The sequence below is a fragment of the Eublepharis macularius genome, chromosome 4 (genome assembly GCF_028583425.1).
Source record: "Eublepharis macularius isolate TG4126 chromosome 4, MPM_Emac_v1.0, whole genome shotgun sequence".
In the NCBI taxonomy this organism is placed as follows: domain Eukaryota; kingdom Metazoa; phylum Chordata; class Lepidosauria; order Squamata; family Eublepharidae; genus Eublepharis; species Eublepharis macularius.
This window is the reverse complement of record NC_072793.1, coordinates 169,598,947-169,623,942: the sequence shown is the minus strand read 5'-3', so window position 1 is coordinate 169,623,942 and position 24,996 is coordinate 169,598,947. Positions and strand designations below refer to the sequence as shown.

At 47.1% G+C, this 24,996-nt stretch overlaps 2 protein-coding genes across 4 annotated transcripts in view; one reads left to right on the top strand and one right to left on the bottom strand.

The window, feature by feature from the left end:
* Positions 1–1,216: 1,216 nt before the first annotated feature.
* On the bottom strand, positions 1,217–8,117 carry LOC129328722 (zinc finger protein 397-like). 3 transcript variants are annotated; one of them, XM_054977975.1, is made up of 4 exons: positions 8,066–8,117; positions 5,823–6,628; positions 4,232–4,352; positions 1,217–2,386 (listed from the first exon to the last, which is right to left on the bottom strand). In XM_054977975.1, the coding sequence occupies exons 2-4, from the start codon at positions 6,540–6,542 to the stop codon at positions 1,467–1,469; spliced, it is 1,761 nt and encodes a 586-aa protein (XP_054833950.1). In that variant the 5' UTR covers positions 6,543–6,628; positions 8,066–8,117; the 3' UTR covers positions 1,217–1,466. The 3 variants fall into 3 exon arrangements, with proteins under 3 accessions (XP_054833950.1, XP_054833952.1, XP_054833951.1); XM_054977977.1 differs by having other exon boundaries at positions 1,217–2,383; XM_054977976.1 differs by lacking the exon at positions 8,066–8,117 and adding an exon at positions 7,567–7,596.
* Positions 8,118–11,350: 3,233 nt separating this feature from the next.
* LOC129328663 (zinc finger protein 420-like) overlaps positions 11,351–24,996 on the top strand; it is a 49,024-nt gene continuing 35,378 nt past the window's right edge. The window contains exons 1-4 of the mRNA XM_054977876.1: positions 11,351–11,446; positions 13,750–14,466; positions 18,843–18,966; positions 21,065–22,193. Of these exons, the coding sequence (XP_054833851.1) occupies positions 13,822–14,466; positions 18,843–18,966; positions 21,065–22,193 (1,898 nt within the window). The 5' untranslated portion in view covers positions 11,351–11,446; positions 13,750–13,821. The remainder of the gene's footprint in view (positions 11,447–13,749; positions 14,467–18,842; positions 18,967–21,064; positions 22,194–24,996) is intronic.

The window sequence follows — 24,996 nt, the reverse complement described above, 5'->3', positions numbered from 1 at the left end:
AGGAAAAACTGCCCTTCTGTGCAAGCAGGATAGACATGCAAGGACAGCATACACATGTCCTATCCCCACACCACTTGCTGCTGTCACCGCCCTTCCAACATTATTTCATACACTATACAACCACTATACAACCATTTCTCCTTTAAGTAGGAGCTAAGGAGGCTTCCCTTATCTCTGACTTAAAAGGGAAAGTCATGGGAAGTGCAACAACTGTGTTTGCACCATGTGTGCGTGTGTGTGCGCATGCGCGTGCAGAATGCCCTTAAGTCATAGTTGATTAAGGTGACTCCTGTTGGAGATTTCATGGCAAGAGTGTAACAGAGGCAGTTTGCCACTGCCTGCAACCTTGGTCTTCCTTGGAGGTCTCCCATCCAGTTACTAAACAAGGCTGACCCTGCTTAGCTTCTGAGATCTGATGATCAAGCTCACCTGGGCTATCCAGGTCAGGGAGTTTACATTGTGTAGAAGCTCCCAAATAAAGCAGAGGCATGCTGTCAGCTGGCTGGGCAGAAATCCCCATGAAGAAATAGCCAATGTTTGAGCAGAGAAATGTGTGACGCTTGTGAGTTTGTGGTTTCTGTACTGCATGGGTGCCCAACATGGCGTCTCTGGTTTTTATGGGGCCTGCCAAGTGTGTTTAGAAAGTGGGTAGAGCCAGGTGGGGCTTTTGCCCAGCAGGCCTTCTGATTGGCCACTGGAGATCTGATTGGCTGTGCAGAGTTTTTAAAAGTTGCTTTGGCAGCAGCTGCCACCACAGCACAAGGATCCTCACTGTGTTACTGCAGATAAGCTGTGTGAATGCAAGAAGCCTACAAATAGGGTTATGATGGTGACACTCATTCCCTAATTGTCCCCAGTATCTGGGACTTAGAGGTATACTGCCTCTGTACATGAAAGTTCCAGTGTTTAGTGGTTAAAGCTGCAAGCCACTGATAAGACTTAACCTGCAGGAATATTTCTCGTCATCTAAGCCAGGGGCCACCTCAATTTCCTGTGGCACTGAGTTCCCCAGGTTAAAAGCATATTCTTGACATTGTGGCACAAATACATTCTGAGGATTTGTAAGGCTTCTTGGCTAAGGATCTGTATGATATTCAATAAGATGGCAGCTCCCCCACAATCTGGCAAAAAGCTTAAACTATTCATGTAGTCTTTTTTATGCAAATTCAAGTAGCTATTCACACATTCAAAGTACATACCAGTTTCATCATTTATTTTCCTCTTGCTCCCCAAGGCAACATATAAATAATAAAAATACAGCTAAACTATTTAAAGCATTCAAAGAAAATGTGCAATGAAAACTATCGAATAAACCACTTCCCCCGATAGATAGAGCACAGAGATATTCAGTTTCCTCAAACTAGCTGAGCCTCTCATAGATTTTGCGAGTACCAGTTTCATAAACTTCAAGAGAAAGCTAGTAGGCCTCCATAGCCAAGATCTGCAGAAAAGAGGCACTAGGCCCTTCATGTGACTGCTCGCTGAACTTCAGAAGGCCAGAACCCAATTTGACAACCTAATTGTCCAGAGAGGTTTGTGTGGAATTTTTCTGTCACATGAATCCTCTGATGTGAATTAAGGGTTGCGCGCTGACTGAAACTCTTTCCACACTCAGAGCATTCGTATGGCTTCTCTTTTGTGTGAATTCTCTGATGTGAAGTGAGGCCCGTGCTCCGATTGAAGCTCTTCCCACATTCTGAGCACTGATATGGTTTCTCGCCCGTGTGGATTCTCTTGTGCTTAGTAAGATTTGATTTATCACAAAAGCTCTTCCCACATTCTGAGCACTGATACGGTTTCTCTCCCGTGTGGACTCTCTCATGGATATCAAGGCTCAATTTATGACTGAACCGTTTTCCGCACTCCGAGCATCTGTATGGTTTCTCTCCTGTGTGAACCCGTTCATGGGAAATCAGGCCTGCACTCTGTCCAAAGCTCTTTCCACATTCGGAACATCTGTATGGCTTCACCGTGGTGTGCATTGCCTTATGTTTAATGAAATTGGATTTGTTCCTAAAACTCTTGCTACAGTCTGAACAGCTGTACAGCATCTCCCCTGTGTGGAGTGTCAGAGATGTAGAAATGTTTGTGTTCTGACCAAAGCTCTTTCCTAACTTGACATTTTTGTTCATCTTCTCTCCTTTGTGGCTTCCCAAATGCCCATTGAGGACCTTGTTCTTCCTCTTTTGGGTTGGTTTTTCTTGCTGGATGGGGAATTTGCAAAAGTCCTCTCCTTGGCATGGAATGGGTTTATCCCTCTTCACCACTTTGTGGCTTCCTTCCTGCCTCTTTGGTCCACCTTGATTCCTGAAGTTGCTTTTCAACCCGTCATTCTTGGCTTTTTCTAATAACTGATGTTGCTCTTCAAAATTCTGTGCATCTCCTGCTAGAATTAAGAAATAGAGAATTTAGTTTTCATGTGCCAGATGTCTGGCACCCAAGCCTCAAGTCAGTGATGTTTATTTTATTTTACTTTGTTTATACCCCACCCAATGGATACCCAAAACAGCTTGACATTCTTTTCCTCTCCTCCAATTTATCCTCACAACATCCCTGTGAAGTAGGCTAGGTTGAGAGTGTGTAATTGGCCCAACAAGCTTCCACAGCAGATGGGGGATTTGAACTTGGGTCTCCCAGATCCTAGGCTGACACTCTAACTATTATACTATTCCCTCCACAAACAGAGCAATCATAGAATCATAGAGTTGGAAGGGGCCATACAGACCATCTAGTCCAACCCCCTGCCCAGTGCCCAATCCTTAGCACATCTACTCAAAATCCAACTCAAGTCTATTCAGTGGGGTTTACTCCCAGGAAAGTGTTCTTTGGATTGCACTGAAAGCAAACAGCTGGTCTCACTTTTTGCCCAGCCCAGTTCACCCAGGGAACAAGCTGTACATTTGGTTTATTTCTATTCTCCTTGAACTTGGCACCTCATATATTGATTTAATATTTTTCATTTAATTATTTTTCTACCCTGCCTTTCTGTCCTCCTAAGTGCCACCAAGACGACGAACAAATTAAAACCTCAAATTAAAATCTTATCTTAAAAACTAGTAAACGAACAACCTCCCACATCATTAAAAGAACTGAAACAACAGCTAAAATACATACAAAAAACATAAAACCATTCAATCAACAACTCCTACATCATTAACACAACTAAAACGGCAGCTAAAATACATACAAAGCATAGAGCAAGAGTCCAGTAGCACCTATAAGGCTAACAACATTTGTGGAAGGGTATGAGCTTTCGCCAGTCACAGCTCACTTCTTCAGAAGAAGTAAGCTGTGGCTCACGAAAGCTCATACCCTACCATACTCCTGCACTTTTCTACTGCTACAGACATACTAACACAGCTACCCATCTCGATATATATAAAAACATAAAAACCATTACAAACTTTAAAGCATTGGGCAGGAAGGAGGGATTGCTGCGGGAATACCAAAATGTATGCTTTGTATGCTTCAAATTTCCGGCCTGCAATTGGATAGAAATCTTCCCCAGCTTTTAGAAAGAGAACAGGATAGCAGTTTGGTACACTGTCTACTGTATGTATTATTTTGCTCTTACTACATAGTTTTCCACTTTTGCAGTTCTGTTCTTTTTTGCATTGTTGTTGACACTTGTCTGATAGAGTTTTTATTTTTGCATTTGATCCTAGTAAACAGCAGTTTTAGAGGGTGGTCCCTATGGAATCACATCCCTGCTGAGGTTCTTCCCCTCCTCTTCCTAGGTGCCGTTTCCATCTCCAAAAATTTCCCAAACCAGAGTTGGCAACAACCCTATTTGTCCCACATAAGGAAGACCCTTGTTGATCCATGACGCTTTTCTGGATGTCTCCAAAAAAAGGACCCCCTCCAACCCACAACTTCAAACATTATTAAGCAGTCCTACAAAAACAAATAACATCCCAGGATGTTCAAGGACATTCTAACTGCGAGGCTGTATGCCTCCCTTTGCAAGGGGAAGCAAGGAGGCGTCCTTCTGCAAGCACAGAGAAATCGAGCACGTGGAAAAGGAAATTGATTCTAGGGTCAGGGTCAGAATTCTAGGACTGTTTCTGAATTTGTTCCTCTCTTGGTATAAGGCAGCTTTTCGTTTTCCAAAAGACAGAGCGGATCCTGTGCTTACAGAAGGGAGAGAAGGTGCTAGAGCAGAGGTGAACCCAGAAAAGATCCTCCAGATATTCCAGATATTCTCAAGCACAAAATGGCATCCCTTCCTTACCCAGCAAATGGGCATCTTCATCCGCCTCCTTTTTGGTTTCTATACAGAGCTGCCTCTGCCCTCTCTCAGATGGAGCCTGACCTGCCTTGACGATGCTCCCAGCTTCCTCCTGCAAGGGCACCTGAAACACCAGAGAGGGCAGAGTGAGAAATATTGCAGAGGATGGGAGAAAGGGGTGGATTCTATCCCCCATCCTTGCTTAGCAATTCCATTCCTCACAAGAGGGAGAAATCAGGACAGGGTTTTCTTAATAAATACAACTTTTGAGGAACGTCTTATCTCCATGTATTTGAGAAATAGACCTACATATGGGCTTATCTGATGGGAGTCAGACATCACTGACATCCAGAAGTTCCTAGAAGGTAGCCAAACTGATTTCTTTCAGTAGAGAATTCTATAAACAAGGCACCACCACCAAGAAGTCCCCAAACACATTAGCAACCCACCAACATGCAACTGAGAGGCTGGAGAGATACGGAGGAGACATTATTTAGATGACCAGGACCCAGGAGATCAGGACTTTAATGGACAAATTTGGCAACTTGGATGAATTCAGACACGAGGTTGTGACAGTTGCACTTCCTTTTGGGCAGGTTCTATATGGTCCTCCAGTTCAGGTCAAATCCAAAAAACATACCAGAGAAGCTCCTCAGTGTTTATTACAGTAGTTCAGCCTAGAGGGCTCCATCATAACCACTGCAGGCGCCAGGGTTTCTGGTGCCTGCGGCAACCCCTGCGCACGCGCGTGGGCGGGCCACGGACTGCGCAATGACATCATCGCGCGATGACGTCATCACGCAGCGCAAGCTGGGGTCATTCGCCGGCAGATGGCTGGGGCGGTGGGCGGAGGCTGCTCCGCACGCCGCCCCGGCAGCGGTTTGTGGCTGCTGCGCCCGGCTGGGTCATGTGGCAGCGGCGGCAGCAGTGGCACGGGGCTGGCTGCAGCAGCTGCCGGCCAGCCACGCCAGCTCCGCGGCGCGCGCCTCCACCCCCGAAACCCCCTCTGGCGCCTCTCCAGGGCCCTCGTGCCTGAGGCCACCGCTTACCTGGCCTCTATGGGCGCGCCGGCCCTGATCATAACCAAGAAGGTGGTGGTTTTACTTTCAGCCATCAGTTGTGGGCATGGCAACAAGGCCAAATTGTGGAGCAGCTTGAAGTTGCAGAACTGAGCCGATTCCAGACGACTAACTGGAAGGCGCTTCATGCTGCCATGTTCCGGATCGCGATGGGGAAAACGGGAAATACCGCGTTTTCTCGCGCGAGTTTGGTGCGACGTCACGCCAAACTCGTGCAAGAAAACGCGATATTTCGCGTTTTCCCCATCGCAATCCAGAACATGGCGGCATGAAGCGCCTTCCGGTTAGTCGTTTGGAATCGGCCCTGCTCTTTCAGGGTTAGGAGGACCCCATCCAAGGAAGACAAACCAGGTTCTTGCAGCCTGAGAGAGAATCTCTTCCCCACTAACAGCAGACTTATTTGGATTTAATTTCCAAATAACTGAGGCAAGAGACCCTTCCATCATAATCCCCTCAACCCTGGATCCACCCAGGGCCCTCCCATACTCAGGACCCACACAGTAGAAGGACCTCACTTTCTCCTGTCTTAAGAGGAACTCCTCGGCCAGGGCCACTGCCTGGGAGCAGCTCTCAGGGCCGCTTTCCCGGACCTGGTTCTGGATCTCTGGGGGCAGGACGGTCAGCAGCTGCTCCAAAATCAAGAGCTCCAGGATCTGCTCCTTGCTGTGGTTCTCCACTCTCAGCCACGCACGACACATTTCTTGGAGTTGGCTGTAAGCCCCCCGTGGGCCCTCGGCCTCCTGGTAGCAGAAATGCCTGAACTGCTGACGCTGCTTCTCCCGGCTTAGGGCATCCCCTCTCAAGATGGCTGCCTTCACCTTCCCATAATCCTCTCTGTCTCTGACATCCAGACTGTTAAAGGCCTGCTCAACTTCCCCACTGAGGGCTGGCCGGAGTCGGGTCACCCAGTCTTCTTTGGGCCATTGACAGGCATGCGCCACTTGCTCAAAGGAGACCAGAAAGGCCTTGGTGTCCTCCCAAGGTGAAGGCTTCTCTGACAAGTGTGGGATTCCCCATCGAGAGTGAGGGTTTTCCACTGTTCTCAGGAACTCCTGCCACTGGGCTTCCCACTGCATAAGAGAAAAGGAGTCCTCCTTGGCTTGGAGATTACTGGGATCTCCCAGTCTCCTTTCCAGGATTTCCTTCATACTCCCAGCCTGGAGAATGTGAGGAGATTTTTCTTCTCTCTCTGATCCTTCACCGAGTGTGAGACCTTGGAGATGGTGTACCTCCATTTTCCTCCCTGGGCTTATCGTTCAATGATGTGGTTTCTAAAGGAAAATGTGGAAATAAATCACCATGTTCTAGACTGGGCTTCTCCCTGGAGAAGAGAGATTGAAACAGGAAAGAAAGATCAGCTTCTGATATGGTAGATCCTCTTTGTTTTTACTGGTCAAATATGCAAATTGTAGACCAAACTGCATGATTCTCTTTGGCAGTAGGAAAAGAGGAAGAGCCAACATGAGATGAATTGATTCGATAAAAGAAGCCACAGCCTTCCGTTTGCAAGACTTGAGCAAGACCGTCAATGTTTTGGAGATCATTCATTCATAGGGTTGCCATAAGTCAGATGTGACTTGATGACACATAATACACAAAATCTATTATTAAAGGAAAATATTAAGATTCTAACAAAAAGGTTTATCATTCATTCTAAAGACTGGCATCAGAATTTTACCACCTTGGTCACATCACTCTTCATGATAGCAAAAAAAAAAATCAGATAAATGAAAACATCATATTTTGCTACATAAATTCACATAAATCTGTGAATCCCAATCTAAGCCAGGAGTTGAAGACACCTGTTTTGAAAACGTGTCTTTTTCATTTTATACTCTCTGATCCTACTCCTTCATCACAGCCTGACCATGAACCACAGAGGGGGGTGGGGGGGTGAGGGCTACTAAGAGCAGAACCACAAGTGACAAAAGGCACAGATTGGACACTTGTCAGCTTCCCTCAAGTTTTGATGGGAAATGTAGGCATCCTGATCTTGCACCTTGGCTCTCCGACTGCTGTCCAATGGACTGTTCAACTGTCACTTGTCCAACATTCCGCCAAGCTGCCTACATTTCCCATCAAAACTTGAGGGAAGCTGACAAGGGTCCAATCTGTGCCTTTTGTCACTTGTGGTTCTGCTCTAAGATCAAGATGGGCAGTCCCACAGAAATCCCATGTTGATCCCACACTAGCTGAAGGGCCCCATGTGTCTCCTACATATGGGTGGTTTTACACCTGCTCCAAAGGAATCCCATTTACCATAACAGGGATGACACTCCTTTCGTAACAGCAGGGGTTCAATTGTCAGACATGCCCCCCCCTCCGCCTGCTTTTGCCTCAAAAGACTATAGGCGGGAATCTCTCACACACCAGGAGGTCTCCATGGGGGCAGCGCTCTCTCTCTCCCAGTTTGCAAATCTCTCTCCTACCCCACTAGATTCTGCAATGATGCCCACATGTCTTTGCACTAGGGTTGCCACCCAACCAAACCTGCCCTGATCCTGTGCCTTCAGTAGTTTTCATCTGCAGAGATCAGGAGGGGAAATCTGTTCCAGCCTCTCCTGCTTCTTGCTGTAGATCCACCCTCAGTTCAAAGGGCCCGGATTCAGAGCTGGCAATTCTCTTATGGGAAAATAGAAGGAGGGGCCAGTCTGACCTCCTCCCTGGCCCTCCTCTGCATGTGGGACCCAGAAAGACCCCCTCACAGGGCTGCCTAGCCTGGTCTCTCTCTGCCCTTCCCTGCCCCGCTGCTCTTTACCCTTCCAGGTATCCTCCCCCAGTCCGGCTTCTCCACCTCTCCTGCTAGCAAGCCACATCCCAAGAAGCGAAGGAAGAGGAATTCAGTATTTCTCCCCTCCCTCTACATCCTGTCTAGGAAGCCCAGCTCTATTACTTTAACGCTGGTTTGTACTTTCTTCTCATTTTGACTACATATCTTGTTGTGACAGCTGCAGACTTGAAAGAAGTGTCAAACTAAAGCCCCCACCCCACCGCAATGTGATACTGAAAGAAAAGAGGCTCTCTTTTTCTTTCTTGCACGTTGCTCACTATTTCTAGTTAGATAACACCCGTACAACTCACAAAAGCACCCTCCCAACATCTACATGAGAGCTGCTGGGGTGTAGTGGTTAGAGTGTTGGACTAGGATCTGGGGAACCAGGCTCGAATCCCCACTTTGCCATGAGGCTCAGTGGGTGACCTTGAGCTAGGGTTACCAGCCTCCAGGTAGTAGCTGGAGATCCCCCGGAATTACAACTGGTCTCCAGGCCACAGAGATCAGTTCACCTGGAGAAAATGGCTACTTTGGGGGGTAGACTCTATGAAATTATGCCATGCCAAGGTCCTTTCCCTCCCCAAACCCCTCTTTCTCCAAGTTTCTCCAGGTTCCACCCCCTAGATCTCCAGGAATTTCCCAACTTGGAGCTGGCAACCCTACCTTGAGCCACTCACAAACTCTCAGCCTAACCTACCTCACAGGGTTATTGTTGAGGATATGATGGAGGAGGGGGAACAGTGCCCATTGCCTGGAACTTCTTGGAAGAAATTTTCTGAGTGACCAGAGGCACACTCTCAGCCTAACTTACCACATAGGGTGGTTGTGAAGATAAAATGGAGGAGAGGGAAATGATGGAAGCTGCTTTAGTTCCCTGTTGGGTAGAAAGTCTAGGGTATAAATGAAGGAAGGGTGTGACACAAAGCAAATTCTTTCTTTCAAAATCAAATGCTAATGTTCTGTAATCCTTCTGTCACTTACACAAAATGCTGCCAGAAAGCATCCCCTTCTGATGTACAAATTACATTCCTCTTGAGAGCCAGATCTTGGACTAGTTGGACTAGATCTTGAACTCTCCAATCCTGGGTTTCGTAAGAGTTGCTTTGGACCTACTGGGCCACCTTTCCAAGTTGTGGTCAAGTGTCCCTGCCGAGCAGGTATGCAGCTCCCCCTGCCCCCCAAGCAGCTGTCTAGCTTTCTACCAGAATTACAACTGACTATGGAGATCAGGTGCTTTAGTAGGTGGACTCTATAGCTTTCTGCCTTGCTGAGGTACCTCCCCCAACCCTGCCTTCTCCAGGCTCCACCCCCAAATATCCAAGAATTTCCCAACCCAGAGTTGGTAACCCTGTCTAGAAATCAGTTGGCATTCCAGGAACGCTCCAGGCCCCACCTGGAGGCTGGCAACCCTAGCACTGCAGAGGGACTCCAGACTGGCTTAGGCTGAGACACTCTGCATTAGGATTGTGCTGTTATAAGTCTTGCACAGACAGTAGCATAAAGTATGCAGAAGCCATTCTTCTCCAGTCTCTCCACAGTCCCCCTTTGGCTTGGGCCATAACACACAGGACAGTCTTAGCTGCAGGGCATCAAGGGCAGCTGCCCTGGGCTCCATATATATACTGGGATCCCTAACCACCCTGCAGATGGTTGTCCCAGTGGTAGGGCGATTGTGGGTGTCTCAGGCAGCATGACGGAGGATGATCAAGTGTAGGATGGGGAGGGCACTGCTCTACAGGTGATTCCCCCCTGCCTGAGTGATTCTGGGGGCCCATCCTGAAGTTTTGCCCATGGCTTCAGAATTAATAATACTATTCCTGATGACATGGTTGCTATGAGATAACTGAGTCATAACTAATGGTGTAACCAGTTGGTTAATAACAGTTCCTAAATGGCTTGGGGACAGGGCACCAAAAGGAATGCCTCCTTCCTTATTAGCCTACCTGTCCACTTAGGTCTTTCAAAAAGAACCTGTTTCATATCCATCTTCCAGCTGGGGTGGGTACATGTGTACCCAGTACAGGGCCTTTCTGGTGATGGCCCTCAGGCTTTGGAATTCTCTGCATTGATAGCCCCCCCTCGGGATTCACTTTTAGATGGAAGGTGAAGATGTTGTCTTGGTTGGTGTGTGTGGGCGTCTATGGTTGGTTTTGCTTTCAGGATGGAAGAGAGGTGTGAGGGGTCCTGGTTTGGCACCCCAGGCTAGGATTGCTGACTCTGGGTTGAAACATTCCTGGAGATTTGGCATCTAAGGAGGGTTTGGAGAGGGGAGGGACTTCAACTGGCTATAATGCTATAGAGTCCACCCTCCAAAGGAGCCATCTCCTCCAAGGGAACTGATCTCTGAAGTCTGGAGATCAGCTGTAATCCTGGGACCTCTCCAGGCCACTGTAAACCATGTATAGGGTTTAAAGATCAGCACCAGCACAGTTGAATTGAGCCCTGAACCAAACTGGAAGTTATTGTATATGAACAAGACTGGATTGACAAGGCTCGTGCAACCCACTCCAATCAGCGTTCTGGCCACAGCATTCTTTATAGGGTTGCCAGCCTCCAGGAGGTAGCTGGAGATCTCCCAAAATTACAACTGATCTCCAGGCAACAGGGACCAGTTCCCCTGGAGAAGATGGCTGCTATGAAGGATGAGCTCTATAGCATTATAACCCACTGATGCCTCTCTCCTCCCCAAACCCCACCCTCTCCAGGTTCCTCCCCCAAAATCTCCAGGAATTTCCCAACCTGGACCTGGCAACCCTAATTCTTTACCAATTGTAACTTCTGGACACTCTCCAGGGACAGCCTCATCTAGAGTTCATTTCAATAGTCTAATCTAGATTAATTGATCTGGATTAGCATCTTCCTGCTGCCTTTGTGATAACCGTTTTGTACTCCTCCTTACCAGTATGCAGCTGGGCAAAGCGCCCATTTATTGCAGCCTAGATTTCCACTGACTTACAATGCCACTGAACATGAACAGAGGGCCGTGCCACCCCTGCTGAGCAGCCACAACCAGACTTCCCGCCTCTGGATTATAGAGTAGACGTTCCGGCCAGAAGATGGTGCTAAAAGAAAACCGTATCCAATCTTTTCCTTTATATAAAAACAGCTCTTCTTCATCACAGTACTTTTTACCATATACCCACGGCGGTTTAAGAGGGTTAAAGCGACCGAGCTGAGCTTCCTAGATAGGATGCAAAGGGAAGACAGAAATACTGACGTCCTCCAACTTCCCGGTTTTTGGGCCCGTGCTTTGCTTGCAGGAGAGCGGGAGGACTGAGGCTGGAGCCGGACTGGGCATGCCTGGAAGGATACAGAGCGGCGGGGCGGGGAAGAGGGAGAAGTTTCCCAGGCTGGGCAGCTGCGCAGGTGGGTATCTTTCTGGGCCCCTCGTGCAGAGCCGAGCCGAGCCAGGGAGGAGGGGGTCAGGCTGGCCTCTTCGCTGCCAAGGAGGGTTGCCCACTCTGGATCTGACCCCCTGAGCTGAGGATGGATCTGTAACAAGGAGCCGGAGGGGATCAAGTTTTCCCCCAAGGCAGGAACAGATTCCTTTGCAGACCTCTGTAAATCAACCTTCTGCTAAAAGCTCCGGAGTGGGGCAGGTTGGATTCACTGGCAACGCGTGGAAAGGCATGTTGCCATCGCTGCGCAAACTGTTATGGCAGGAGAGAGCTTTACATTTGCGGGAAGGGTAGGCCTGGTCCCATGGATGCCCCCCCCCCCCACGGAAGAGAGCTCTTCTGCCGTCCAGAGTGTCCAGGTTAAAAACGATTTGAATTGCAGGTAGTGTCCTGGGCAGGAGCTGGCTTCGATGGGCGGATTTCACCCTTTGCTTTCTTGAAAGAAACCTTTTCCCTGTTAGAGTAAATGGTATTCCTTTGGAATAGGAGGAGGTATGCAAAGGAGGTACCCAGGTGTAGGAGACATGGGAGGTTTCTTGTTTAGCTTGTGGGAGTCCAGTGGGATTAGCAAGACCTCAGCTCTTCCCATTCCTTTGTTGGTTCCTGCTTTTGTAGCTTGTTCAGACCCACTTGAGGGAACCCCTGAAGGGAGAGTACAAATGGGAAAATTTGGGTTTTGAAAAAGGTCAGGAAACCCTCTTTGTTCAAGATACGCTCCTGAGATTTTGGTTAGTGAATGTGTCTTTTCAAGGTCCCAGTGTTATAAAATTTATGAACACTGCTGGTGTTTATAAATTGGGCTGGTGTAAGCTTGGAACAGTTGTGTGACAATATTGGTGCATGCAGAATTCCAGAAAGAACAAAATCCATGCCCTACCTTTTATGAGATTAACCAAATGAGCACAACAAAACACTGCAAACTTTCGAGCCCGACAGATCTCTTCATCAGGCTGCCTTTAGTTGCCTTTTACAACATGAAATGTGGGATTTAAAATGTTTTTTTTAATAAATTGTTAAATTGGCATTAACAGTTTAAAAAGTGCCTCATAAGCATTTCATCACACATGCATTTGGGCACTCACTGATGCAAGACAACACTGGCAAGAGATACCCAGTTTCCAATTTCGACGGGCCAGACAGCTGTGAGGATCCCGGCAGGCAGAGTTTTCCTGGCACTTGGGATTCTGGGAAGGGCTTGGTGCAAATTTCACCACAGTCACAAATCCACAATGGCCTCAAGCAAATTACAGTTCTCCCAGCCGCACTTCTGTTCACCTACAACATGCTGGTTGTAATGTTGGACTGCTTTACTTGAGTGTTGTAAGGTTTTCTGAGAGAAGGTACCTGAAGTGCTTTGAACACCCCAAAGCATTTCTCCCCCCCCACACACACATACTGCCCCCTTGACTGCCTCCTCTGTCTTTGGAGAGATTCCTCCCCTAGACATTTTCCCAGCAAACCTTGGCCCTTACTCCCCCCCCTCCTGCGGCCTGTGCCTGGTCAGACTAACTTAGGGTTACCAACTTCAGGTTGGAAAATTCCTGGAGATTTAGGGGGCAGAGCTTGGGGATGGTGGGATAAGGGGAGGGGTGACTTTAGTGGGGTATAATGCCATATTCCCCCTCCAAAGAAGCCATTTTCTCCAGGAGATCTGATCTCTGTAGACTGGAGATCAGTTGTAATTCTGGGAGATCTCCAGCCCCCTCCTGGAGTTTTGCAAGCCTAGTTCACTAGCTGGGACTTTGTCTTTTCCCCTAAGCTAGATGAATTGGCTCACTGACTTGAGCAATGCATGGAAGTGTTTTGGGACCTTCTGGCACCATGTGCTGCCACCTTCTATGCTGTTCTCTGGATAGTCTGAGGGGTGGGAGTAAGGGAGGGACATAGCTCAGTGGTTAAGCGCATGCTTTAGATGCAGTATATCTCAAGCTCTGTCCTAGGCGTCTTCAGCATGCTGGGGTAAAACTCCAGAGAGGACTGCTGCTGGTCGGAATAGACAGGAGAGAAGTAGGTGGCTCAGAAGTTGTCTGTATCATGAGGCAGTTGCATGTGAGGGCCAATGGGGCTGAACTTGCTGAGGCCATTTTGCTGTCCTATGGAAGGCTGGGGTGGTTGTGGTAAACATCAGATACTGACCTTGAAAAAATATTCTAAACATTATTAAATTCATACTTTTGTATTGAATATACATAACACATAATTTCATATATGTCCAGTAAAAATCAAGTTCTATTCTCCCCCTTGCTCAGTTCTGTCTTGTCTTTTCTTCAGGGAGAAACCAAGTCTTGAATTCTGCAGTTGATTTCTGGAGTTTTCTGTCATCAAGTACCTATCTCGGTGACAATGGAGATGCAGGACCCCACAGGCCCCAAATTAGACAAAATATCAGTTGGGAAAGGAAAAAAGGACAGTTCCCTTTCCCTTGAGCAGTGGGAAGACAAGTGGCAGGAGTTCCTTAAGGTCGTGGACAACCCTCACTCTTCATGGGGAATCCAACGCTTGCCCAAGAAATGTTCTCCCTGGGAGGATGCCAAGGCCTTTCTGGCCTCCTTTGAACAAGTGGCTGAAGCCTGTCAGTGGCCCCAGGAAGAGTGGGTGACCCAACTCCGGCCAGCCCTCAGTGGGGAAGCTGAGCAGGCCTTTAACGGTCTGGATGTTAGAGACAGAGAGGATTATGGGAAGGTGAAGGCAGCCATCTTGAGAGGGGATGCCATGAGCCGGGAGAAACAGCGTCAGCAGTTCAGACATTTCTCTTATGAGGAGGCCAAGGGGCCACGAAGGGCTTACAGCCAACTCCGGGAAATGTGCCGTGGGTGGCTGAGAGTGGAGAAGCACAGCAAGGAGCAGATCCTGGAGCTCTTGATCCTGGAGCAGCTGCTGACTGTCCTGCCCCCGGAGATCCAGAGCTGGGTGAGCGAAGGCGGTCCTGAGAGCTGCTCCCAGGCAGTGGCCCTGGCTGAAGAGTTCCTCTTACGGCAGGAGACGCAGGTGAGGCCCTTCTGCTGTGTGCATTGTGAGTGCGGGAGGGCCTGGGGTGAAGCAGGGGCTGAGATCTCACTCCATGTCAGGAGGGTGAAAGGAAGTGCCTCTCTTCCCTGGATGAACCTATGTAGATGAGGTTTGGGAGTTGGTGCTGGTGTGCATGGGATAGGGTCCACCTCACCCTGAAAAAGCAGGCCTTGTTTTTTTCTCCTCTCTTTCAGCATTTATAGCGGTAGTCAACACTTGTGTTCTTCCCATTTCCTTCATGACAGAGAACTTGTCTCCATTATATGTGTTTTGGTGACTTCTAGATTGGACTGGTGGTGGAGACTGCTTTACACAAGCAAACTGATCCCCACACCGAAAGGAGCTGTCTGCATCTCCATATCAAAGGAGTTGTTTACATCCCCCCTCTCCTCCTCCCCCCTTCCCCCCCCTCCTCCTCTATATTTGGCCAGTTTCCTTCTGCCCTCCATGCATCTGACGAAGAGAACATGATTCTCGCAAGCTTATGCTACAATAAAATTGGTTAAGTCTTAAAGGTGCTACTGGACTCTTTGATTTTGCTACTACAGACTAACACGGCTAACTCCTCTGGATACCTGACTTATGATGACCCTTGATGGGGTTTTCATGGCAAGAGACTAACAAAGGTGGTTTGCCATTGCCTGCCTCTGCAATGTTGGTCTTCATTGGAAGTCTCCATTCAATTAATAATCAAGGCCCACCCTGCTTAACTGACAAGGTCAGTTTTGCCTGGGTTATCCAGGCCAAGGCCTTGATTGGACTACTGCCATGCATTTTGTGTAGCTGCCCTTGGAAAGTATTCACAGACTTGAGTATTGACCAAAATTCTCTGCAGGGACTGCCTAAAAACCTGTCCAGAATAAGTTTCATTCTCCTCAAGTTTATATCTGGGTGGATTCAAGTAGCTAGAAACATGTGGGCCTTGCTCACCCAATTGTATTCTGTCTTCACCCCCATAGTTCAGTAGGCACATTCTGGGATATCTTCTACATGGTTAATCATGTTTGTCTATTGCAACAAAATTAATAAGAAATGTCCTTAAAGTGCCATTCAGTTCAGGGACTAGAAATTGTAGTTATGTGTGTGCGCGCGCACGTGTGGAGCCAACAAGTTGCAGTCAATTTATGGTAACCCCTCATGGTGTTTTCAAGACCGGCAATAAATAGAAGTGGTTTACCATTGCTTGCCACTGCGTTGTGACCCTGGACTTCCTTGGTAGTCTCCCATCCGAGTACTAACCAGGGCCAACCCTGCTGAGCTTCCGGGATCTGACAAGATTTGTCTGACCTGGGCCATCCAGGTCAGGGTATTTGAAAATTAGGGAAGTTTATTCCAGCATAAAGTTGGGAAATATATTCCCCCCATAAATCTCATGAGTCAGAGCTCACTTCATTAGATGCTGTACATGTACACTTCAATAAGATATTTTTATACTTAAACATACAAACAACAGAAAATTGATGGTGAGAAGGGGACGAAATTTACATAGAAAGTCCAGCCCATTTTTTACACGGGTGATTTTTGCCCCTTTGGGCCCCATATATTTTCAGATTTTCTTTCAAAATTCCAGTTGATTAAATCCCCCTTCAGATTACAATGTGGTGTTTCAAGGGTTCTCTTCCAAATTTTCTCCCCATGCAGAAAAAGTGCAAGCAGAAAACTTGGAAGAGAACCTGTGAAACGCCACATTGAAATCTGACGGGAGTTATTCATCCAGAATTCAGAAGAACACCTGAAGAGGTATGGGGCCCAAATCAGCAAAAATCACCTGTGCAAAAAAGGCCCCAGTTTGAAAGGATAACCAATCAAAGAGAATTTGGTCCATTTAGAATGGGTGAGGATTCATCCCAACTGCTGAAAAGGGGCAAAGTAGGATTAACAAAGCAGGGAGCCAGTTTGGTGTAGTGGTTAAGAGCGCAGGACTCTAATCTGGAGAACTGGGTTTGATTCCCCACTCCTCCACTTGAAGCCAGCTGGGGGACCTTGGGCTAGTCACATCTCTCTGGAGCTCTCTCTCAGCCCCACCCACCTCACAGGGTGTCTGTTGTGGGGATAATAATGACATACTTTGTAAACCGCTCTGAGTGGGCATTAAGTTGTCCTGAAGGGCGGTATATAAATCAAATATTATTATTAACATCAAATCAGATCTAACCAAGAAAGGTGAAAATCACTCACATGTATAAAGGGTGGGTCATGCTGAGGTATCAGTACTTATAGTGAGTGACAAAACCCAAGACCCAAGTTCAAGCCTGGAGGAGAGACAGTGTTGAGAATTTCTTGATGAATCCAAATTCAGCACTTTTGTGTTGTGGTGTCCCTTTGAAGGTCTTTTATAAGAGAATGGTACCTTTTAGAATCAGCAGCAGCATGTCCTGGAAGAATGTTTCCCTGCGGGTTACTGAATATTGCATTTTTTTAACGTCAGATTTATGCCCATTTACCCTTTTGCATGCTGACAGGTTCAAATCCCCTCTCTGCCATGGAAACCTGCTGGGCAACCTTGGGCCAAACACATGCGCTCAACCTCACGTTATTGTGAGAATAAAAGGAAGGTGATGAGAATGGTGTAATCCACTTCGGGGTCCATTGGAAAGAAAGGTGGGATATAAATGAAGTACAAAAATATTTTTCAGGGGTTCCCCACCCTAGGAAATTACCATGACCACCTTACTTTCCTTGGGCAGGAAGTCCATGAAACATACCTTTGGGGAGGGGATCTAATGCACATTTATGGTCCATTCAATGATAGTGGTGTCTGCCAACTGTTGGCTCGTTTTCAGGTTAACTGATTGATTTGCATTGCTTGTACTTGGCCTTTCTCACTGAGATTCCAGGAGGATTTTATAATGTAGTTCAATACGATCAATAGCTGGGATAGTCAAACTCTGCAATGAGGTTTCAACTGCAGAAGTTTGAAAACAAGCTGAAATATGATACAGGGCTGAAACAAGCCCTAAGCAATTTAACATGACATGTTAAATGATGTGGAAATTGGCTAATAGGAGCATACATACAATAACAGAGGGTACATAGTAGTATTGTCTACAGTCCTAATCCCTTTACCAAAGCATCTTTCAGAATCTTTTCCTTACAGTACAGCCCTCCTACCTTCCTGAATAATTCAGTTTTGCATAGCTTGTGGCAAGGTGGGAGAGTGGGAGCCCTAACCTCCTCAGGCAGGCCATTCTATAAGATGGGGGCCACCACAGAGAATGTCTGTTGATTTGATTTTGCCCATTTGCAGGGTGGCACCTGCATCAGGTGAGTGAAGCTGCTGTGGTGGACCATAAGGAGAGAGGCAATCCTGTAGGTATGAGGGGCCAAGGCCATGAAGGGCTTTTATGTGAAAAGCCCAGTAACTGATGGGTACCCAATGGAGTAACCACAGAATGGGAGTAATATACACACCTTGCCTAGCTCCTCATAATAATTGAGCTGCACACTGCAGCATCTGCATATCATTGTAAATTACTTTTGTACTGCAAGATGGGTAGCCATGTTTGTCTGTCTGTAGCAGTGGAGAAGAGCAAGAGTCCAGTAGTACCCATAGGACTTAACAAAAATAGTGGTAGGATATGAGCTTTCATGAGCCACAGCTCACTTCTTCACGAAAGCTCATACCTTACTACTATTTTTGTTAGTTTTATAGGTTCTACTGGACTCTTGTTCTTCTGTATTACAGTAATTTAAAAGTTTCTGCTGAGAAAGATTGGGAAGTCAAATAAAAATCAACCCAACAAATGAATAGGTCACAGTGTCTGTGAGCTGGACTGCCAAATCCCTCCTCCTCCTGGGTCAGCTGCTTGTAAACAGCGTTTGCCTTTTTAATTCTTACTTTTTAATTCTTACAGCCGCTCCACTGAAGAGAGTGTCTTTCAAAGAGATTCTCTCAGAGACAGACTGATTCTCTTTCAAAAACCCAATCGTCTGGTTTTCCTTCAGCACAGAGATGGAGGTGGGGTGGGGGGAATCCAAGCAGCGATTTCCTGCCGGGATAATAAGAATGGGAGGGGCTGGATTTCTCTTGCATTCCGCAAAACATCTCGGCTTTTTTCCTGTCTCGTCGTTCCCCATCCCCTCACTCCCACCCCAAGTTCTCAGAGGATTTTTGAAAGAGATAATGTGTGCGTACGTGTCCCCCTTCCCTCACCTGCTGAGAACGATGTTTTTAACTACAATTCCCAAGGATCATTGTGGAATCTGACACGCCCATGAGTATTGTGTGTTTTGACCCTGAGTCCTGCTTTGTCCACCTGTGTACCAGTAGATCTGTTAAGCTCTGGGTGGGGAAAAGACACCTCCCCACAAGCTCTGTTGCTTTGCCCTGAAAGGGTCCCTTTTTGCTGTTGCAGGTGTTCTTGGAAGAGGCAGCTGAGACCATCTCGGAGGCAGGCCAGGCTCCATCTGAGTGTGAATGGAGGCCGCTCTCAAAAGTCATCAAAGAAGAGGAGGAGGGAGAGGCCAGCCTGCTGCTGGGTGAGGTGACAGGGAGCGAGGGAAGCAACCTGGGGCCTGAGATCTGGAAGGCTGGGAAGCTTCTTCTGAGCCTATGCTCAGATGCGACTTCTCTCCGCTCAGGGGATGTTCCATCCTTAGACTCTCTAGACAGTTGGTTGTTGTAGGCAAAAGAGTTGAAGTAGGAGGATAAATGTAAAAACTCTCCCAAAGTTGGGAGCCTCAAAAGAGCTCTACTGGATGAGTCCACTGGCCCACCAAGCCCAGCATCCTCTTTGCTGCAGTGGCTGGTGAGATGCTTCCAGGAAGCCTGCATGCTGGGCATGAAAGCATCAGGCCTTCTGTGTCATTTGCCCCTTGAGTAACTAGCCATTCATTGGTTTTCTGCCCCTGAATATGGCGGTTCCACAAAGAGGCAACGACTGTAGGTTCTGAAGCCTAGAATTCACTTTATGGTGTTCCTCTTTTAACCCTCTGGTGTGGTATTTGGAAGGGAAAGAATACTCTTCGGTGGTTAGATTGACAAGAACATTCCATGGCGATCAAATACTGTTTTTTCTAGTGTTGATATTTGTGCCATTGTGGGCCATAATAGGACAAGAACATAGGAAGAGTCTTGCCGGATCAGATCAGTGGTCCATCTAGTCCAGTGTCCTGTCTTGCCCAGAGGACCACCAGTTGTTCTGCAGGGCCAACGATAGGGCATAAAAGCCCAAGGCCTGATATTGCCTCCTGGAAACTGGTATTCAGAGGTTGACTGCCCCTGAATGTGGAACTTCCCTTCAGTCGCCATAGTTAGTAACCACTGTTAGACTTGTCCTCCACTAATCTGTCTAATCCCCTTTTAGAGCTGTCTATACCTGTGGCTATCACTATATCTTCTGGCAGCTAATTCCACATTTTAATCACTTCTGTCAAGCAGTAGGATTTGATGATCGGGTCATGTTTTGTACCCCAGTACCACAGAACGCAATTCACATGAAGGGTGGTGGGAGGAAATATTTAGCCTATTCCTCCGATGGGTTAGGTGTTTAGATTGAGGAAGGAAAGAGAGAGTGCATAGCTTGGTGTGTGGAGGCTACATATTCAGAGGCAGCAAACCTCTGAATACCAGTGCTAGGAGGTAACATCAGGGGAAGGCCTTGGACTTTGTTCCCTGTTTGTTGGCCCTCTAGGGCTATTGGATAACTCTGTGTGAGACAGGATCCTGGACTAGACAGACCGCTGGCTTGGTCCATCAGGGCTTTTACGTTCTTAGATATGGTCCTAGGAGCATCTTGCCAGTCAAATAATGTGTCAAATAGGCTCCTCCCCTGTATTCCATCTCACTAAGCTATCAGAGCACAGGTTGGAGCTAATTGCTCTGATGTCTATGCATGACTCCGCTGCAGAGAGCCATGTTCATGTGTCCTAGCAAGGCCCGATTGCTTCCTAGAGTCCGCCCCTGTTCCTGGCTGAGGGAGGATAAAAATGGTTCTAATATGGTTCTTTGCTCTTGGACTAGCCGTCAGACAGGTTGCTGGCCCTTGGCCGTCGTGTTCTTGGGCTAGCCTTGGGCTGGAGAGCTGGCCCTTGTCATTTTGTTTTGCTTGGAACTTTGAGGCTTGACTTTTGCAAGGTAATATCTGGTTCAGCAGGCAGAGGATTCCACTAAGTAATTTAGCACTTTTAGTTTAAGAAGCCTTTATTGTTTTACTTATCCTGTAATTTGCACAGTTTCTATCTATGAAATCTGTATCCACAATTCTTAATAAATGTATTACTCTTTACCACTGAGTAGACTTATTGGATTTGGGGCTCCAGCACTTTGGCCTATTGGCTCAGCTACCAGTTAACTGTTTTAGTGGAACTCGACAGGCAAGTGGTCTCCCTTGCAAGGCTGACTTCCAGGTTAATACCCAGTATGGTTGAAGATTTTATTTCCTCAGTCTCTGAGCTTAGGGTTAGTTGGAGGAAATTGGTGGCAGTGATCTACCCTGGGGTGCAAGGGCCTCTTGCCCCCCCAGAGTGTGTTTGTCCTTGAAAACCCACCCCTGGGGATCTGTGGGTGGTGTCAGGGAGGTTCTGGAAAAGGCCATCTTGTATGGGTGGTAACTGGATCTCTCTCTGTTTATTCCAGCAGATGATGTACAGGAGAACATCGGTGAATTACTTGGGTTGCCATGGGAAAAAATCAAGAACGAGGAGACTGAAGGAAATGCCAGGAATCAAGATGGTCCAGAGGGGCAAGAGGGAAGCCACATGGTTGAGAAGAGGGATAAACCCATTTCTTGCCAAGCAGAGTACTTTGGGGAACTCTTAGTCCAACAGGATGAGCCAACTGAAAAGCAAAGAGACAACCTCCTCGGTGTTGATGGGAGAATCTGTCCAGGGGGGAAACAAAGTGAAAGTGTGGAATTTGGAAACCACATGGTTGAGAGAAGGGATACATCCATTCTCTGCCAAGTGAGCGACTTCTCCAAAATCCCTGTTCAGCAAGAGATGCCAGCTCAGAAGAGGAAGAACAAGGATCACCATGCTCAGGGGAGAAATCACGTGGTGGAAAAGCAAAATGAAAACACAGAGCTCAGAAACAGCTTCATTAAGACCAGAAGCCATACTTCACATCATAGAATTCCCACAGAGGAGAATCAGTATAAATGCTCAAAGTGTGGAATGACCTTCTCTGATGCAGCCAGCTTTAATGCTCATTTGCAAATGCACAGTGGAGAGAAGCCATTTCAGTGCTTGGAATGTGGAAAGAACTTCAGACAGAAATCACACCTTCGAGACCATCACAGAATCCACACAGGGGAGAAGCCACACAGCTGCATGGAGTGTGGGAAGAGCTTTGCTTTTAAATCAAGTCTTGTCAGGCATCAAATAATTCATTCAGAGGACAAATGGTTTACATGCTCGGAGTGTGGGAAGAACTTCAGTCAGAAAACGAAACTTACTTCTCATCAAAGAATCCACATGGTGGAGGAACCGTATAGGTGCTTGGAGTGTGGTATGAACTTTTTGAATCAAACCCAATTTAATATACATTTGCGGATGCACCATGGGAAGAAGCCACACCAGTGCTTGGAATGCGGGAAAACCTTCCTATACAGAGCCTTGCTTCTACGACATCAACGAATGCACACAGGGGAGAAACCTTATGAATGCTCTGAGTGTGGAAAAAGCTTCTCTGCTAAATCATACCTTGTCATACATCAAAGAATTCATTCTGGAGAAAAACCATTCAAGTGCACAGAGTGTGGAAAGAGGTTCAGGTCACGTGATAAACTTACTCTGCATCACAGAAGTCACACAGGGGAGAAACCATACACGTGTTTAGTGTGTGGAAAGAACTTCAGTCAGAAAAAATACCTTCAAAGACATCAAACAATCCACACAAGAGGAACCATATAAAGAATCTTACAAATGCTCAAAATGTGGGAAGAGCTTTGCTTCTATCCCATGCAATAATAACTGTCTAAGACTCTGCATGAGGGTGAAAACTTATTTGCTTGAGCAAGGTTTGAGTCCAATAGCACCATAAAGACCAACAAAGTTTCCAGGGTATAAACTTTTTTGACAGTTAAGCTCCCTTTGTCAGAGCTTGACTCTCAAAAGGTTAAACCCTGGAAATCTTGTTGGTCTTTAAGGTGCTGCTGGATTTGAATCTTGATCTTCTACTACTGACCAACACTGCTACCAGTCTGAAATTGTTTGCTTATTTATTTACTTCATTTATACCCTTCCTTTTTCCTCAACGGAGACCCAAAGCAGCATATGTTATTCTCTTCCTAAGATCTTGACAATACTTTCAATGAAAATCTCTCAAGAACCGAGGACAGTAAAAGGCTCAATGGATCAAGATCTGTGGATCACATTTTCATTCTTAGGTTTCCTCTGAGGAAACTACTGGTGCATTACAAGTTTCTCCAGTTTACACAAGGCAGCATTTTGTAGGGATTAGTGCATTGGGTTAGTACTGGTGAGACGGGCGTTCAGATGTCCCTACTGAGTGACTTTCAGCCAGTTGCACTTTTATAGCCCAACCTGGTTTGCAGGGTTGTTGTAATGGAGGGAGAGAACCACACATCGCTTAGCCTAATCTGTTTTGCAGAGTTTTTGGTAAGATGAAATGGAGGAGAGAACCATGTATGCAGCTCTGAACACTTTGGAAGTAAGGCAGGAAAAATCAGATAGATACAGAGGAGTCCTTACACTAATGCAGGAATCCCTAATGTGGTGCCCGTGTTTTCAGAAGGTGGGTGAGGATAGGTGGAATCTTGCCTAGCATGGCTTCTGATTGGTCATTGGAGATCTGATTGGCTGTGCAGATTAAACTAATGTTGCTTTGGCAGCAGCTGCCACCACATGATTGGTTTATTCTCTGCCTTGTGTAGTTTGGTGGGGTGGGTGGGATGGGGCATAAATGTAGTGTAGTAACTATAATTAGTATACCCATTGCCTTTGTGAGGGCAGTTTTGTATGGCTTACCCATCTGCATCTGGAAGAGGTGTCCCTTTATCTCCAGCCTGGGTTTCCACTGACTGACAATGTCTCTGAGCGGGAACAGAGTGGCTGGGCCATCCCCAGTGTCCTTTGAGGAGGTGGCCGTGTTCTTCATGGAGGAGGAGTGGGCTCTGCTCAGTCCAGGCCAAAGAAATCTCTACTGGGAAGTGATGCAGGACAGTTACGAAACCGTGGCCTCTCTGGGTAAGGATCTTTTCCCTTTTCACCTGAACACAAGAGAATCAAGGAGGGGGGCATCTTCCTTTGGACCTCTGATTGCAGAGACTCCACCAAACAACTTTCAGCCTTTACACCAAAGAAATCTCATGTGTGGTTCATTCTATGCACATTGGGGTCGGTGAGAACAGCCGTCCCCACCCCTTAGGGTAAAGGCTGAAAGTTGTTTGGTGGAGTCTCTGTTGGCCCCTGAGGAAGTTCTTGTGGGATGAAACAAGCAGAATAACATTGCCGGCCGCATATAGGGCCAGATAGGAGAGCTGTAGGGGTCCCTGGTTCCATCTGTTTTTATCCACCTGCAGAGAAAAAGGAAAAGAGAATTAGAATTAGAACATACCCACACACATCTATGATTTTTACAGGCAGGTAACCACAAGGAGTTGAGAGTGGGGGCATCTCATTTTCTTCTCCCCCACTACTACTACTTTCCCTTCCTTGACAGCCTCCATAGCCTTCCCCCTTTTCTTGATTCCCTTTCTCCTTCCCATCCATCAGCCAGCGTACCTTTATTTGCCCCTATCCATCTTCAGCTTTCCCTTCTTCTCTCTTCCTGGTAGCTTGTAACTGGAAAAACTATGGCCCAGTTGCCCTGAGATCCGTTTCTGCAGGGCTGATGTGCACAAAAAAAAAAAATGACCGAATCCAGATCTGGGTTTCAGCAACACCCCAAAATTCAGTATCACTGAAATTCTGATCAGGTTCTCTGATCTGGCTTAGAGAATCCCAGCTTGGGCGGGCATTTTTCAAGCTAACCTCACCAAATTTGCAGGTAACCCACTGCTGACAGTCCCATAAAGATCCATCAAATTTCAAGAGGGTTGGAACCTGGGGTCCAGTATTTTGGGCTGCTGAGGAAGGTGTCCCCATCCACTCTCCATTGCTTCTTATGTGGAAACATTTCTAAGGCTTTTAAGCTCTGCAGCTAGCTTCCCCCACCCCTCACTTGCTTGGGATTCTTTAGTTCAGCATTGAAACTCCATTGCAAGCTTAACCAACAAAGCCCAACAAAACCAAACTGCAGCAGTGGAACCATTTTCATATCTGAGAAACCCTGTATAGAATCTGAGAATCCCAATGTTGGATAAGAGAATCTCTTGTCGAGCCCGGAGATTAAAGGCACCTGTCAGAGTCAGCTGCTTGAAGAATTCTTTTGGAATTCGGGTGGAGGGAGGGGGAGAATGGGATTAGAATCCACTTTGCCTGATGCGTCATTCCCTGCCCAACGAACCTCACATCACTCTCCTGCAGTGATGAGGGCCTTGGCTCCAGCTCCATTTGTGCTGCTGCCTGCCCTCTCGCCACTGCTGCCCTTTCGCTAGCTGCGGCAGC

Coding starts and splice junctions, on each gene's coding strand:
- LOC129328722 (XM_054977975.1), bottom strand. CDS start 6,542: ATGGAGGTACACCATCTCCAAGGTCTCACACTCGGTGAAGGATCAGAG. Junction 4,353..5,822: donor TCCTCTTAAGACAGGAGAAA/GTGAGGTCCTTC, acceptor CTGGTGTTTCAG/GTGCCCTTGCAGGAGGAAGC. Junction 2,387..4,231: donor TGAAGATGCCCATTTGCTGG/GTAAGGAAGGGA, acceptor TCTTAATTCTAG/CAGGAGATGCACAGAATTTT.